The sequence below is a fragment of the Notechis scutatus genome, chromosome 1 (genome assembly GCF_049901735.1).
Source record: "Notechis scutatus isolate UNSWTSFEM ecotype Mainland chromosome 1, rNotScu1.2, whole genome shotgun sequence".
In the NCBI taxonomy this organism is placed as follows: Eukaryota; Metazoa; Chordata; class Lepidosauria; order Squamata; family Elapidae; genus Notechis; species Notechis scutatus.
Genome location: NC_142009.1, coordinates 30042577 through 30060281, shown reverse-complemented (window position 1 = coordinate 30060281; position 17705 = coordinate 30042577). Strand labels below are relative to the sequence as shown.

The 17705-nt window shown below is 38.9% G+C and overlaps 1 protein-coding gene across 4 annotated transcripts in view; it reads left to right on the top strand.

The window, feature by feature from the left end:
- Window positions 1–9714, top strand: part of KIF13B (kinesin family member 13B) — a 149141-nt gene extending 139427 nt beyond the window's left edge. For 3 of the 4 annotated variants that reach the window (XM_087960322.1, XM_087960304.1, XM_087960314.1), the window contains 3 exons: window positions 4432–4494; window positions 6848–7886; window positions 9268–9714. In XM_087960322.1, the coding sequence (XP_087816448.1) occupies window positions 4432–4494; window positions 6848–7886; window positions 9268–9566 (1401 nt within the window). In that variant the 3' untranslated portion in view covers window positions 9567–9714. The remainder of the gene's footprint in view (window positions 1–4431; window positions 4495–6847; window positions 7887–9267) is intronic. The other variant, XM_087960310.1, reaches the window with a different exon arrangement.
- Window positions 9715–17705: the final 7991 nt, after the last annotated feature.

Genomic DNA, 17705 nt, shown 5'->3' with positions numbered 1-17705 from the left:
AGCAGGTGGCAGCTATGTCCAGGAAGGCCTTTGCAGAACTTCATCCGGTAGGCAAGCTTATCTGAGATCAGGATACCCTTTCCCTGGTCACTAACACCCTAGGCACATCACAGTTCAGTTACTACAGTGTGCTTTACATAAGGCCGCCCTTGAAGACCACTTGAAACTACAACTAATCAGAATGCAGTGACACTGGCAGTGATAGCCATACCTCAGTAAGTCATGCTTCATGAGTTGCACTGGTTGTGGGTTTGCTTCTAGATATGGTTATTTGAGGTACTGTTTATCTCCTGTGGAGTTGACCTGGCCAGTTCAATCTGACAGGATTGATAATCCTTTGATTAAGTAGCATTATTTATCAGGATCTCTCAAGTATTTTCCCTATTGTGGTATTTGCCAAATAAAATGAGGTTTCCTCTGAGATCCAGGTGGCTCTCACCAGAAGGTTCTCCCAGGCCCTGGGTGTATAGTAATGTCTGTAACTGGATCTGCCCATCCTGATTATTCCTATGTTCTCTATTTGGATTACATCTTTCTATGCTGTGAACTGTCTGGTAACATGTACGTTAAATAAATGAGTAATAAATGAGTAATGATTTAGATAAAAATTAGATAAAAAGTTCTACTGCAGTATAAAAGTTTTATGTTTCATTGTGACATAAAATTCAGTAATATATTAGCAAAGTTTTAGAAAAGATTTTATTAAACAGCAGAGTGAAAAGATAACAAAGCAAAACCTCTGAAAACCTCTCCAAGATTGCAGTGCTTTTGTGTCAAATCCATTTTTTCCTGTGAGGGAGAGTGGGACCTTCACACTTCATTAGCCTTTTATCTTTATTTTTTTATGATTTACTGATTTTCTTGAAATATCTTTGATTGTTCTGAGCCATCCAGAGTCATTGAGAGTTGGGCGACATACAGGTTTACTACATCATCATCATCATCATCATCATGCCCCCCCCCCTCAAATTAAGGGTGAAGGTGGACTGGAAAGATCGATGGAGGCAAACTAATTCCCACACCTAAAACTATGTAACAATCCTGGAAACGTTTCCAGCCATTTCACAGGTTTGGGGGTGCTTTTAAAAGGATAGAATGTGAGTAGTTCCTGTTCCATTTTTACCTATAACTTAGAAGTCCCATTCCATGTAGACATTGAATAGGAGGAGAGAAAGAGAGAGAGAGAGAGTCAGGTCCTGTGGCACCCACAGAGGAGGGGTCTAGGAAATAACACCCCCCCCTCAAGCCAATACCAACTAGAACCTGCCCTGGAAGAAGTAAGAAAACCACAATAAAACAGTGCTCCCTATTTCCAACCCCCAGAGTTGGCCCAGAAGGATATTGTAGTCAGTGGCATCAAAAGCCAGTGAGAAACCAATGAACATAAGGATTAATTCACTACCTCCACCCTGGCTCCATCTCAGATCATCAACAAGTGCAACAAAGGCTGTCTCTATATAAAGTCCTAGCCTGAAATCAGTGAAATGGATTTTTATTCTATTCAGTCCTCTCTGTTTTCATAATGCTATTTTACCCCATTATTTGAATTTCTAATTTTATTTCTTTCATAAATTTTTTTTTAATTTCTCATCCCATTTGACACTTGAAATAGACTTTGTTTGGAAAGCTGGCATAGAAATTTTAAAAAAATAACCATGACTTCCAGGATGCTTTCTTGTAAAGCTGTTGCATGCTTGTATCAGGGTGGTCTGATTATATATAATCCAGATTGTAGCACCATCCCACTGTGCTCAGCAATGAGATCAAATGTTTGCTCTCTATTTCTTCCATTCCATGTTCAAATCTGACAATAGTCATTAGATCATGTTGAGTGCATTCTACAGTTTATTTCTTTAAAATGTTTGGTCACTTTATGGTTATGGAGAAGTGATGGATAACAATTTTCATTTTGAGAGATCAAAATCTTTGAAGAAACCCTAGACCTCAACGTATCCCACTTTCAACTGCATTTATGGCACAAATCAAATATTTGTGAAGAAGAAACAATGTGTTAGGCCCCCAAAACAAAGAAAGAAACATTGAGATTTTTCTGAGCTTATTTCTTTAGTATTTGTCACCTATAGATAGAAATCTTGCCAGACTAAAGCAGATCGTGTGCATCATATATAGAGCTGACAAGTATTGGGAAAAGGCCATTTTCACCCTCTTTCTCTCATGCAAACCATTTAAACTGTGTTGTCTTCTGCTCCTTCAGAATGCACACCTTCTCCCCTGGGAGTTTGACAATATCCATCACACAATGTGGAGTTGATCCATAACTAGAAGGGAGAAGAACTCCAAACTTCAAGGGAGATCTTACAAATCTATCCATAAGCTTGTTGTGCTTTCCAGACTTGCAGATTTTGTTCTTGGAGTTCTGGTTTGGATACTGTGTTCTAATTTGCTTTCGGTTACCCTGCTTTAACTCTCCCAATATGAAAAAGGAACTATAGATGTACCTGTTGGTAGCACCATAGGGAGAAGAAGAACAAGTCATGGATTCAGCCTCTTCTTAGTTACTATCGGTATCTGTTCTCTTATTACTCTTTTCCCAAAAGATATTTCTCTATTCCTATGAACATCTTTGTCTCTTTAGGTTCTTTCCTTTTATCTTGGAATTCTGGGGAATCTCTGCAGCTACCATACAGCACCTCAGAATAGCAAAGATTATATTATATTATAATCCAATATTCATTCTTTGTTAGCATAAAAGAAATATATGTGGGCGTTTATGTGCATCAATAAAAATGCAAAAGCTAAGAAGGATCTTGTCCAATGAGAACAATCTCTGAAGAAACAGCAACTGTGAAATGCCAGTAGAAAAAAAAAAAAAAGGTACCCCACAGTTAAATATGGAGTGGGAATACAATGGGAAGTAATGTGTATTGGATAGTAGAAAAAATACACTAGCAATCTCCCAAATGGAGGGTCAAGTGTTCAGAGGAATCTTAAAAGAGACCAAACAATCTTCCTGTTCTGCTTGCGAAAAAATTTGATTACTGCAAATGGAAATTATGGCTTTACAGTGCTGAAGGCTTGCTGTAGTTGGTGATTTTGCCACAATGCAGATACTCTTGGGTGTTACAGAAATGGAAGGTTATTTATTAGAAAGCAATTAATGTGTTAGAAGAGCTCTAGCTGGAAAGTGAAAACTGACTTCAGCAGCGGATTTCTTTTTAAAAAGGGAAGATTAAAAAATTAAAGTGATGTAACATTTTCTGAGGGCAAATGAGGGATGGACATTTGTAAGTTTCTGCATTCATGGAAACGGCAAGGACAAGAGACCAAGAAACAAACAGACATTGGTGTTCTGTGAGGGAAATTAAGAAACTGCTTTTGTTATAGCAGCAGTTGAAAGAAATGAGTTCACTTCAAAGGAAAGAGAGAGAAGGTTCTGTTTGACCTTCACTGCAGGTTTTCAGCCCGTATTCTGAAGAACCAAAGGAAAAAATTGGGAATGGCAGGGAAATTTCCCATCTTTGAAGAAGAGCTTGTCAAGTGCAGGTAGTCCTCAACTTACAACCACAATCGGGACCAGAATTTCTGTCGTAATGTGTTGAGGTCACAAGTTGAGTCTGACCGATTCTTCAACAATTTTTACAGTGGTCTTTAAGCAGTTCGCTGTGTTGTTGAGCTAATCACAACTTCTTCAAAATAAATATGCATAAATAAATTGCTACTTCATTCCATTTTTAAGAAGTTTACCGTCTTAAGAACCCATTTTTTTGCTAGCTTTTAGTAAGGGGTGGTTTTAAATTATAATTTTTAGGAGACTATTTTACAAAACTACTTTGTTGTTGGAAAACTTTCACAGTTTAAAAAAAGATGAATTGAAAAATGCAAATTTTCCAGCACTGGAAATATATTGTCTTCAAGGAAAAGTATTACAAATGGTTCATCAAATATTCTTGGGTTGGGTGGAGATATAAATTTATTTGTACCTTTAGAAAAAAGCACCGTAGAGCATGCTTAGGAAATGCTGAAGGAAGTTAGTAACAAGAATGCTCAGTTCAAAAAATTATACTACACTAAATGTCAGGCAAACAGAGACTGAAAATACTTGGCGAGATGCTTATGGGGGGGGCAGGCACAACTGATACTAGGGGAGTATTATTTTCAGCATATTGGTACTGGAAGTAGCTGCAATAACTACAGTGTGAAATAATTGGGAAATACTGTGTTCTCATTGAGCTTAGGTTTTTAACTCTGATGTTGAGCAAATTGGAACAGCTTAATTTGCACATAAAGAATGAAGCCCCTTATTTACAGCACACAAAAAAATGCTATTTAGGATTTTAAGGGAACTGGGCTACCAGGACTCATTATGCCTAAAATATGATGCCTGTAAAATAAGTAACTTTCTACTGTTGTTTGAGAATTTTTATAGTCATTCAGGGATTAATACAAAAGGAACGTCTTTTCTTATTGCAGCCAGTCCCACGAATTATGGTTCAGCCTGCCAGGATTGATGCCAGTCCTGCAAAAACCCAACAGGTGGGTCCTTCTGAACTGTCCATGGTGCTGAATAACTACATTGTTGTTACATGGGGCTGGGAGGCAACAGTAATACCACAACTACTATCAGAATCAATAAAGAACTGAGTTCTCCAAACATGCAGAAAGCTGTTATAGTTATTTATACATTCATGGTGTAGATTGGAGACATTTGCCTATGAATTATCCTAAGCCCCAATGCATATTAAGCTTTCAGAAAGAGAAATCCAACTTTATGCCTTGATCCTGCATGAGCCAGATATTCTAATTGCTCGGTTTTCACATAAAAAGATCTAAGACTTGTTGAATTATCACTATTCTATTGTAATGTCATCACTAGTGTGTCCAAAAGCCAGCAAGTGCACAACCACTGTACTATGCCAAGTAAACAGTATTCCATGTTGTAGGTATCCAATGGAATAAGAAACAGGAAGCCAGGTTTGAGGGCTGTATCTCCTTATCTCAGATAATAGCACATTTAGTCTGCATAATATCAGGTGATTCACAATTTTTCTTATAATTCTTCCTTTGCAAATATCATCTTGGAGTCTCCTTGCTTTAGTTGCATCTACCGCACTATAGTTAACTATCTTTCTATCCTCCAAGGTCCTCTTGTAAGGACTGCACCTTCTTCTGCAGAAACATTCCTTTCCATGTGATCTTAAATCAATGGTCTAAAGTTGTTGACTGGAATAGGGAATAGACATGCAGCAAAGTTTATCAGGAGACATTGAAAAAAATCCTCATGATGTCAAGAGTTTGCTGAAGGCATGGGCTGGCAAAAGCCCATGTTTTTTCAAAGTTGGCTGGTGCTACTTCATATTTATTATATTGTGTATATATGCATGTGGGGGTATATATATCATATGCATATTATGAACTGTTAAGCATAGAAAGAGTCATTAATTCTGAAAGTTGTGGATTTGCAGTGTTGCGGTTAACACATTTGGGAAGGAAGCCATTTTTGGCATATGGAGTTACACAAGGTGATACTTGACTTGGAAATGATGATTTATGTCTTCTGTAAATTAAGCCAAATAACTGGGAGAGACTTATAAATCTGGCTTGTTTCCCACTTCACATAAATTGCCTCTTTCAAACAGCAAACATATCTTTCTGTAATATAAATGATCTTTTAGTAAATAATAGGAGTCATATTTCATGTGCTATATGCATTTATATATTAATCCTACTAGACCTTCAGCCTATTAGCCAGACTGCCTCCTTTGAGCCTGTTAATGCTCTAGCATAGAAATAAGCCACACACTCATTAGTATGTGTTATTCATGCTATTTATTTCTACATACTTATTTATTAACGTATTTTTAGTTTCCCCACCACCCTAAGGATCGCAAAGTGGATTACAAGCTATAAAATGCAGAAGATAAAACAATAAATGAGCCTATAAAATATGTAATTCCATAAGCTGATACATTCATCCATTTTGGATATCAATGTATCCTAAAATTGTTAATTTTGAATGTCTCTTATCCCAAATCATAGTCTTCTTCAGACTATGAGAATTCTCACATTTTGAATAATGGGTGAAGCTTCCTTCATAGGGATCGGGAAAGGAATTTATGGACATTTGGTATTAATGAATGCAAGGCCTCTGAGTTGTTGGTATACTCTTTAAGAATTCCTGCATGATATACTGGGACTTCCTTCTCTCTGTCCATGTACTATAGGTCCAATCGCAATTGCAGACAGTATGTCAACCTTACGAAGTAGACCTGATAGGAAACATGACCACATCGGCTAATTTCATTTTATTGTAAAGCTGCATTAAAATGAAAATACAATTCTTCCCTCCCCCACCCTTAATAGCCTGAAAAACTCTTTTTGTGAGCCCACTATCCAGCCGCAGTATGTTGTTTCTTACTCGGCCATACCCTTGGCAGTGTCATTTTGCCCCCATGGTTTTCCCCACATACCATTATATAGTGGGGGACATATATGCTTCCTGGAAGGGAAAAAAACAACAACAGCACAAGGAAGTACAAGTAGATTAATATGCTCTCTCTGCTTCTTTAACTTACAGAAACTGTATCTCAGAACCCTAGATACTGGGGAATCAAAGGACACAGGACATTCCCTTCACCTCTGACTAAGCATTTTTAGAAATGGGATAAAAAACCAGATGGATCTTGGATGATGCAGGAAGGCTGCTCTTGTTTGCCCTTACCCAGATCCATCTTTCATCTTCAACTTCCTTCATAATATAAATCAAAATGTGGCAAGCCTCTTCAGATATGGCAACAGAAGTTAAACAAATGTGTAGTTTATCTTTGTTGTGTTGTTTTCTGTTTTCCTAAATGTAAGTTTGACAATCTCTGACCCTTTTCTGCTTCAGGTTACCGAGGGACAAGGAAGCAAAGGACCTTTTGAGGTGGCTTTGCAGTTGACAGAGTTGGGGAAGAACCTTGAAAAACCAACCAAAGTGCCTTTACAGCAGTCCACAGTGGACATCCAAGCACAAGATTCTCAAGAGGGTCCACCAAGTCCCTTGAGTGAAGCCTCCAGTGGATACTTCTCTCACAGTGTTTCTACAGCAACCCTTTCTGAAGCACTTGCATCAGGAAACGACCCCCATCTTCAACCCAGTAGTCAGACCTCCACCACAAATGATGCCCCCTCAATTTCAAAAACTCCTAAGGTGGTGTCTTCAACAGATAATCCTATAAAATCATGTTCTGATTTAGCTTCTCAATGTTGCCATTCTCTTCCAAAGAGGGATCCAGTTCTCCCTGGCCTTAAAGATGATCAAATAGACAAGGACAATGAGAAAATGAGCTATAATGGCAACTTAAAATCAAGATCTGTTGATTCTGCCATTGCTCCAAATGACGATCAGGTTTCTCCCTCCCTAGTTACTGAGGATGCACATTGCTGTTCTATCTCTCCTAATAAGAAACAAATACAATTGACACAGACAACCATCTTATTACCATCAGAGAGCCCTCTTTCTGTCCCAAAGGAGGTTCCCATTTATAAAACAGGACCTTCAAAATCTCCAGCTACGGTTGACCTGCCTTCTCAGTCCAGCACTACAAGTTCTCCCTTCAAAATCCAAAGAGTACGAACATCAGAACTCAAGTCCTTCTCCAGTATGTTGAGTGGGGATCCAGGAGCTTCTTTGTGTTCAGAGGAAGAAAAGAGCAGACAGAATTCAGAAGACTCAGAAGACCAGAACAACAGTGTAGATGCTGGTTCTGAAGAGAAGTTGGATGCAGCAGCATCTGACTCAGAAGAAACCAATGAAATCCCAGACTGGCTGAAAGAAGGCGAATATGTAACTGTTGGCACGAATAAAATAGGCACTGTGAGATATGTTGGTCCAACAGATTTCCAGGAGGGAACCTGGGTTGGAGTTGAGTTGGATTTGCCATCAGGTAAGTGTTGAGAAATGTTGTTGGGATGCAGTAAGGTGTGCAGGAAATGGTAGTGGCTGGCTTCGGTGGTTGTTTTTGTTTCCCTCAATCCACGGGTGATTCCCTCAGACCTTTATCTCTTATTGAAGTCAGTCTAGTTTCTTTCACTGTTCTCCAGTGTAGGTCAGTCGCACATAGAAATTTTTCTTAAGGCATGTAGAGCAGTGCAGGTGGAAAAAGTCACCAGTTTGGTGAGCCGTTCTCCTTAATGTCCAGTATTGTTTGAAATTCTGCCACCTTCCACTTGGATAGGTTCATCATCCCCTGGATTAATCTCTACTGAAAAGGGGAATCGACCTGCATTCAGATACAGTTCCTTCAACAAAAGTGATTGGAAATAGGGTGACTCATCCAGAGCATACATGGAAATCTGGCTGACTGTAAAGGATTTCTTTACTGAGTAGCAGAACACACATTTGCATCCACAAGATTTGTGGATGGGTTCAATTAGTCTGGTTCAATTTGCAACTATCTCCCATTTAAAAGATTGCGGTTGTGGAAAGTGTCTGGTGAATTAGCCAGAAGAGGCAATAGTGGGCAGCTTCATATGACCAGAAGCACTGATTGTGAAAATGCAATTCCATCAGGCTTAACTTTGTGTTTTGAATAGCAAAGAAAACTTGAAAACATATGATACTATATTTGAATTCATTCATTCATTTATTGGGTTTTAGGTAAATAAAATAACTCTAGATGGTATACAATTAAAATCAGAAAAGTCATGTAAAATGTTCTATCAAGAAGTCAAGGATAGAATTATTAAAGTTAAAAGAGGGGAGTGAGGGACTTTGAGGCACTAACTAAATAGAAAGGGTTTTTTTTTTTTTTTTTTTGGTTCTCTGCAAGCCCCATATGAGTCTTCAGACTCTCCCCAAAGACCAGGAGAGTGGGGGCCTGCCTCGTCTCTTGCGGGAGGATATTCCAAAGGACAGGGACTTCTGCCTCTACTTCTGAGCTTCCATATAAAGATGAAAGCCTTGATAATATATGCTGAATACGCAGCATGCTGAAAATATGCCATAGAAAATAAAAATGTTTATTTTAAGACTGTATCGTTGCTCTGAATTAATTTGTGCAACTACCACCTCAGTTAGCAGGAAGGAGAGGCTTACTTTCCTAAGCAATTTTTATGGAGCCCAGGAAACATTATTGGTGGTAGAGAAAGTGTCCTGTGTGCTGATGTGTAGCCAAATGCTGCCATGGGGATGCTATGTCATCGGGCAACATGTTTTATTGAACTACCCATTGCCCAGCAACCACTAGGCAGTATCCTTAGCCAGATGCATTTATTTCATGATTTAATGAAACAACCCTTTTCAAAGAAAATCTCTTTATCTCAAAGGTAAGAACGATGGTTCAATTGGAGGCCGGCAGTACTTCAAATGCAATCCAGGCTATGGGCTCCTTGTGAAGCCAAGTCGAGTCAAAAGAGCTACAGGTTCTGCAAGGCGGCGGAGTGCTGGAATGAAACTACAGGGCACAACTGGGACCGCAACTGAGCACCGGCGGAGTGGCACCTTCTCAGGCTCTGCCTCCAATTTGGCTTCTTTGACTGCTTTAGCCAAGACAGAAGGAGGATCAGTTCCACGGACTGAGAAAAGTAAAAAGAATACAGAAAACAGGAAATCATGGGCTACTTGAGAGCATCTCCCAACGGGCATGTCTGCCTGGCTCGCAACACTACTGTGTGAAACTGACCCTTCCTTCCTTCCTTCCTTCCTTCCTTCCTTCCTTCCTTCCTTCCTTCCTTCCTTCCTTCCTTCCTTCCTTCCTTCCTTCCTTCCTTCCTTCCTTCCTTCCTTCCTTCCCTTCCCTTCCCTTCCCTTCCCTTCCTTCCCTTCCCTTTCTTTCCTTTTCTTTCCTTTCCTTTCCTTTCCTTTCCTTCTTTCCTGAATGGCCTTTCTTTGCACTACTAAGCCAGTTGGAGGAGATGGTTGATGTGTGTCAGAGTATATGAGTATTTTGGATTTCTTTTACTGAAATTTGTTGGTTTTTGTCATGATGGAGTAACATGAGGCTCTTGATGCAAATGGTGACCTTTCCCAGTGTGTTTTTCCAAATCTCTCCTTTCATTCCCCAGCCATTCAAAGGAAGTCTTCTATAAGAGATGTTGGCAGGGCTTATTTTCTTAGAAAGACTGCCAAATGCTGCTTACTAGCAAACTGTTGCCCTTCCAAGTCTCATCATTAAACCACAGTGAACCAATGAGAATCATAGAATTTGGCAGATCACAGCCTATTGGAAAAAGTGCCTGTCTTTAAGACTTCTTCTATGATCTTTAAACTGTTCTTGTTGATGTCAGTGGAGAAATATTGTCCCTCGTTCTACTGGAATGACGATTGGGGACTAGCCTACATGCACATTGCTTTTCTTTTCTTTTAAAATTCTCAATCCAATCTGTGATTACAGTCTAACATATCTGACCTTTTCCATTTAAATGGAAGAGTAAATAGTGCATTTTTTTCTTCTAGTGTTTTATTATTATGGTTGGCTACACAGTCAGCCAGAGGTTTAGATCGGATTTGGCTTTTTTATCAACCTATCATGTCCTTCCCCAAGGACCTTGGGCAGGCAGATGTTGTTGTTTCATGGTAAAGGTATTATTACTATTATTATTATTATTATTTTCAGCATTCCCTTCAGTGCTGTTGCATTTATAAAGTAAACCTCAGCATTTGGCATTCTTTGCCTTTGTTTTAAGGAACATAACGCAAAGAGGGAATTCAAAGCCCTAGAGGTAAGGTGGGCCTTCCTTACGATCTGGATTTTCACCAGTGATAAACCTGGTTAAACTATGCGTGTCCATGTTGCTAGAGCTATATATTTATTTGTTATTTATTGTTTTCTTTTTAAAGAGAAGCGTAGGGAATCCCTTGCGACTTACAATCAACCCACTGCCTACCATTGCACAGAAACACACACGGTTCAGGGTAATCATCTTCTTTCCATATACTCACCCTGTCCTCCTCCCATGGAAGAAGAGGGGGTGAATTCAAAATGAATATACGTTATTTGTGCCTGCAGGATTTTGAGGTCACAACTTGAATGCTGTGCATAATTTCCATGGGTGCAATTGGATCTTATCTGCAGAACTTTTAGCCGGCAATGGCTTCTCCGTGGCTTGAAAATCTCTGTTGGATAAGTCCCACCAGGGAGATAAAATTAGCTTTGTTGCCCAGATAGAAAGAGGTTTAGCTATTTTTAAAATGAGGGTAAATAGCTCAGGGGTGAATCAGATGCTTTGCCTGCAGCAGGTTCCAGGTTGAACCCAGCTACGGAGAGCACTGAGAAAGGTCCTTGCTCAACAAAGACTCAGGAGAACAATTGCCGGGAAGCTGTGTTACATGGGCCAGGGGTTTGGCCTTGGATAATCTGGCTTCTGATGCTCCTTTGAAAGAAGGTAGGAATATCCAAAGTAAAATGGTTGGGAATTGAGCAGAGGGATTTTATGGAGGATATTAGGCAATGGCAGACGCGCCTAAATGATGCCAATGAGAGGAAAAATCTTTCAGCTCCACAGTTGCCACCAAAAGATAACAGAGACTGAGAAGGAGAGCTGCTGGACTATTCTAAGGGCTTGCTTCGTAGCATATAAATTCCCATGACCTATATTTTTATATCCTCCTTCCATACGCTGCTAATAGACTCTCTTTGTACTGGTGAGCTTAAGGAAATTGATCTAACTATTACATCTTAAATGACTTCCTTCTGTACTAATCTGATTTTCTAACTGAAGAAAACTGTTTTACAATTAAAGCTGCTGCTAAGGAGAATGAAGAAATTGGTAGCAGCACTTAGCGGTTTCCAGAGAACCTTCATTTTCTCACTTGCTTTGTGTATATGGAATTGGAATATTTTATGGTTGTAGAACATTTACATGATTTCAAGCGGTCTTTTTTTTTCCAACAAGAAAGACGATTTCGAAATCTTAAAAGACCTTCCTGCCGATCCAGGCAGGATGAAATTACACTGAAGCCTTGTTAAAATCAATGCACTAATAATGTTCTTAGATTTCTGCCCTCCTTCAGGACTGCTTTGTTGGGTGGGTGACAAACACTAGAAGAATGGCCAAACACTGTCCTGCTTACAACTATAACTTGGATGGCTACTTTCTGTTTAACTGCCTACTATTGAATTTTAATTTTTTTAATCATTTTTATTAAAAGTTTTACAAAGGATATAAAAATGAACAACTAATACAAATAAAAAGAGGAAAAGGTAGACAAAAAAAGACAAAAAGGCGGAAAGAAAGAATAATTTTTTTTTTTTTTATGTGCAGGCCTTTTCCAAGTCTTTTCCATGCACTTTATCCTAAAGCAGGGCTGTCAAACTCCTGGCTGGCAGGCCAAATGTGTCACGTGCTGGCCACACCCACGCTTGGTTTAGCAAAGGGGGGGGGAAATTTCCGATACGTCACATGATGCCACCATGACACCGTGAGTTTGACACCCCTGTCCTAAAGGAAAACAGAGCTAACCCCACAAGAAATGTTGACAGGCTGTGGACAATTTAGAGTTTCTTTAGGACAGTGATTTTCAAATGTTTTCAGTCCACATTATAGGACCTATTAGTTAAAAAAAATCCCAGGATCCTTATCAAGAGAGAGTTCCGGTGATAGAAAACTGGCTGCATGAGAGGGAACCTTTTTATTTTTGCCCTTAGACTCTCACATAACCCTATCAAGTTTTCATAAAACTCTAGGCTTCCATGGGATGCAGTTTTTAAAACCCTGATTTAGATACTTGTAGGTTTGGGTTCACTATAATCTCTGTATCTGCTCTCTCTCTCTCCATCTCTAAATCTCTAAATATAATCTGTATTTTATTCAGCAACCAAGGTATACTATCTATAATGCAGAACAGCTTTCAAGATTCTTTTGAAAAAATAGTGAAGAAAGAGGAAACAAAAAAGTGTTGATTTAAAAGCAAACTGAGGGGGTAAAGAGATTCCCACTGGTTTTCTGGACTGGAAAAATGAACTTTATAAGACAGAGCCTTCTTTTCCAATAGTGAAATTCTTTTCTCTCCCTCCCCCTTCTCCCAATTAAGCTCTATTTCTGTTCTTAAAGCAAATAGAGCAGGGATAGCTCTGATGGATTAAGCTGAAGAGGTTTCCCCAGCTTCAGGAAGCGGTGTTAACGAAGGTGATTCCCTTGTTCAAATGGGTTTTTGAAATATTGTTGAGGTTCTGGTAGTGCCGTTTAGAAAACAATATTCCTTTTGTTTCCGTCCATTAACTTCTAAAGCAAAAGCTTTCTGAAGTGCTCTGCTAAAACCACCATCTCAGACTTCTCTGCAACTAAGAAGTCTGTCTTAAACATTAAAATATGTCTAAAATGTTACCTAATTGATTTACTACTGCATTCCTTTTGCACATGATTTGCATCCAGCCATTTTAAGCAAAACAATAGTTGTGTTAAGCATCTGTGACACTGCCTTGTGTCTTATGACATGTAATTGCAATAGCTACAGCTGTTTCGTTTTAACCAGGCCACAACCATGGTGCCTTAATTCAAAAACTGGTTGACCATTACCTCCCACATGTCTACTGCTTCCTTCACTTTGCAGGGCAATTGGTTTATACTGCAAGCTTGTGGGGTTTTTTTGTTGTTGCAAAGTGTATGGATTCGAAATGTTTTGGTTGCCATCATCTTTCTTTGTCAAAGTTCGTACCTTCATGGAAGAGATTAGAAAACTAGAAATTGAATAGGATAGAAATAGAATAGAATAGAATAGAATAGAATAGAATAGAATAGAATAGAATAGAATAGAATAGAATAGAATAGAATAGAATAGAATAGAATAGAAATCTATGGTGCATGATGAGCATGTGCACCATAGCACCTTCATAAAGAGGCTGTTAATTCAGTCTGTAATACATCAGACCTGGAGATTGACCGTATCATGTGATGAGTAACATCAGTAGGTCAGCCATGTAGTTGGAACAGTTCCTTCTAGTGAAACTACGATAATGGCTCTGTTTGTAAATTGCCCTGACAATGTACAAAACTCTTTATGTTGAGATAGTATGGAATTGTCGCTTAAAAGTTCTTAGGATCTAAGTTCAAACTCCCATGTAGCCCCAAAGTTCACTGGGTGTGAATTGAAATCTCTTCATATCTTTATCTAATAGGCTGCTTGTCACTTACTTTAAGGAAAAAATGAATTTAAATTAATCAATGCAAAAATTACATAATTCTCGTCTACATAACTCTTCCTTTTTTATTAGCACACACTCTTCATAATCTTGATTGGTGCCAACTAATGTGTTGCATCCATTGATTTGGCACTGTTACATACTAAGCAGTGTTTAATAATGACAACTGGCACACAGTGGAATATAGGATCCTGCATGATTCCAATCTAAGGCATCATCCTGTCTGCTTGAAAATTGAGAGATTCTTCATGGCATCTCTTTACAGTTCTTACACGGTTTCTTTTCAGGGTCCCAATGCCTTTCTTTTGGGCAGAAAAGTGTGATAAAGTAATAATATTTTGTATCAGCATTTTAAAATCATTTTTACTGAGATGAGGCCAAAAGCCACATGGAACTCTGTTCAGCATGACAGTATTTGCAGGGCCTCTCATGACTCTCATCACTGCACATCTAACATGATGTTCACATTTAAGATATCCTGAAAGACCTACAAACAGAAGATGAGCTTATGTTTGGAAAGCAAGTTCACCTTCCAAGCAACCCAAAGCATTTCATTGCCTGGACACTAACTTCCTGTTTTCGAGAAGCTGTTTCTTGTCTGACGATTTTGTAAATGTTGGGAGCCTGTATATAAAGAGCAAATGTTGAGACTGGTTTTCAGAAGTATTGTTGGTTGTACCTTTTTAAAAGATGCTAAAATCCAAAGATTCTTGTAATGAAGTGTAAAGTTTGTAATGCTCTCTCTTGTATTATATACTAAACTTGTAATATTGTACCATATCTGTGACAAATGTTACCTAAATAAAATACTTTCCTTCTGTCAAGCTCGTTCCTGTATTTCAATGTTCCATTCCCTGATGTAGGGTCTGTCTAAGTTAGGATTTCTCTCCAAATTTCAGTACCTAATACATTTCTTTAAAGCTCATGTGTCATTCCATTAATCTGACAAGAAAATGTTTAACCCTTTCACTAACTTGTATACTAAAAATATGTGCAATGTGTGCTTTCACAAAAAAAAAGTCACCATGCTATTCATCCTTCATGTTTTGTTCTTAATTTAATGAAATGTCCATTTGCTTTGCTTAGTTTTGAGAGTATGTCCAATAAGCTAGAAAGAGTAAATGGGTTTAGTGGGTGCATGTTTCCTCTGAATGTTTAGTGGGTCTCTTATCCAATCACTCCTAAATTAATTTAATCAATGACTTGAACGTTGTCAAAAATCTAGGAAGTTTGTATCTCCACCTCTATGCTAGTTAATTTTGAAATAATTTGCAAGAACGTGTCTCTGCAGGACTCAAACTAATTCTTTAGTGAGTTGTTTCTTTCATTATGCCTAACTGTTCATTCAAGCATATTTTTTGTCTTTTAATGACCCCATAATCCCTTACATCAGGGTGGAGTTGGGGCAACTGAATGGAGCAGTGTTTACTGGATGGATGCCCTTCCTATCGCCAATGCAGAGTTTGTAGCAGATTCATTGTGCCCAGAGAGAGAAATATCTGCTGCTACCTAGAATCAAATTCAAAACCTCCTGATTGTGAGGTGTGAGCTCCATCTCTAGGCCACTGCACCACTCATTTGTTCATTCAAGCATGATTTTGTGTGTGTGTATGTATGTATGTACGTATGTATGTATGTACCCTGTTTCTCCAACAATACGGCCTCCCCCAATAGGAAGTCCCAGCATGTTTTATAGGCATGAAATGAAATTAAGCTCCTCCCCCCAAATTAAGGCCTATATTAAAACATGTGAAATGGGGGGGGAAATGGCAGGGGAGCTTGCTGTTAGGAAGTACTTTTGTTGCACACCCGGATATGGTGCTGCCTGCGTTGACCCTGATACAAAGTGCCCCACCAACGCCGAGGTCAACATCCAAGCCATCGCCACCCGCCCTAAGATGTAATGGGGGGGAATTAAGTCACCCCCGAAAAGACGGCCTAGCCGTTTTTTTCGGGGCTCAAAAAAAAAAAAAGACCCGGCCTTATTATATGAGAAACACGGTATGTAAAAATAGTATGAGACTTCCAGGATTTCTACCCTATATCTCGTCTCCATGTCCATCTTCTTTATATAAAAATATTATTGAATTAGAATTAGGAATTAGATTTTTTAAAAATATTATTGCAATTATTTCCCAGTCCTAGCTACAGAGGCAAGTCTTAGGGACCAATTCCATCTTTATGTTAAAATAGCATCAATTCCATATTGAAAATTATTTTTTAAAATCTCTTTCAAGGGGTAACATCTGGAATTTTCCCCTCTACTTGGTCCTAGGTTTTGTCAAACTACTGAACATATCTCCTTAAAAGTTTATAAATCAGCTACATTTGCTAAGAGTAACCGTATAATATACATCATTGTAATATCTCACAACACAGGGCATCTAATGCTCAGTTCTGCAGTTCTCCATAAATACTTCGATGCTGACTAGATGGAGCAACTGTCTCATACAATATAAAGCTTTCCTACATGTTTACACCAGAGTTTGTTTTGTATGGTGAATCTAGGGCAGCTTCTAATCAGTGGTGGGATTCAAAAAAATTTATTACCGTTCTGTTGGCATGGCTTGGTGGGCATGGCTTGGTGAGTGTAGCAGGGGAAGGATACTGCAAAATCCCCATTCCCTCACTACCCCACTAACCTGCTTTCCAGCTCCATTCTCCTGTGCAGGGCAACAAAAGAAGACCCAATCACCTGGGACTCAGGAAGCAGAGAATAGATAGGGGTGGGGGCAGTCAGAGGTGGTATTTGCAGGTTCTCCGAACTACTCAAAATTTCCTCTACCAGTTCTCCAGAACTGGTCAGAACCTGCTGAATACCACCTCTGCTTTTAACAACCTGCAAGCAGAATACTGGGGCCAGCCATGACTTCTGGCTATGGGACTAGAATAGAGAAGGCTGACTATAGATTTTTCTTCAACAAACTAAAGCTTACAGCTACCTCTTCACCTTTCACAAATTGCTGAAATCCTGCCTACCGCATGGTTGGGCTCACCATCATATCGCAGTCTTATCTTTTTTGATATAGGACCCATAGAAATGATTGATATATAAAACCTTATAATAAACAATCTATCTGAATACTGTAGGCCCATGTATTCTATTTATTTAATTTTGTCAAGCCTGCATTTGATAATATATATAAGTATAGACATGATTATTAATACATGAAATAGATACGAATAAAAGGGAACATTAAGACAGGGACAGTAGGCACGTTGGTGAGTTTATGTACGCCCCTTATAGACCTCTTAGGAATGGGGTGAGGTCAACAGTAGACAGTATGAGGTTAAAGTTTTGGGGTTAGTGGAAGAAACCACAGAGTCAGGTAGAGTATTCCAGGCATTGACCACTCTGTTGCTGAAGTCATATTTCCTGCAATCGAGTTTTGTGCGGTTTACCGAGTTTGTATCTATTGTGTGCTCATGTATTGTGAGGTTGAAGCTGAAGTAGTCATTGACAGGTAGGACATTGTAATGGATAAGTTTATGTACTACGCTTAGGTCAGACCGAAGGTGGCATAGTTCTAAGTTATCTAAGCCTAAAATTTCATGTCTGGAGGCATATTGCGAGTAGAGGAGTGGAGGACTCTTCTCATGTAATATTTCTGGACTCACTTGATT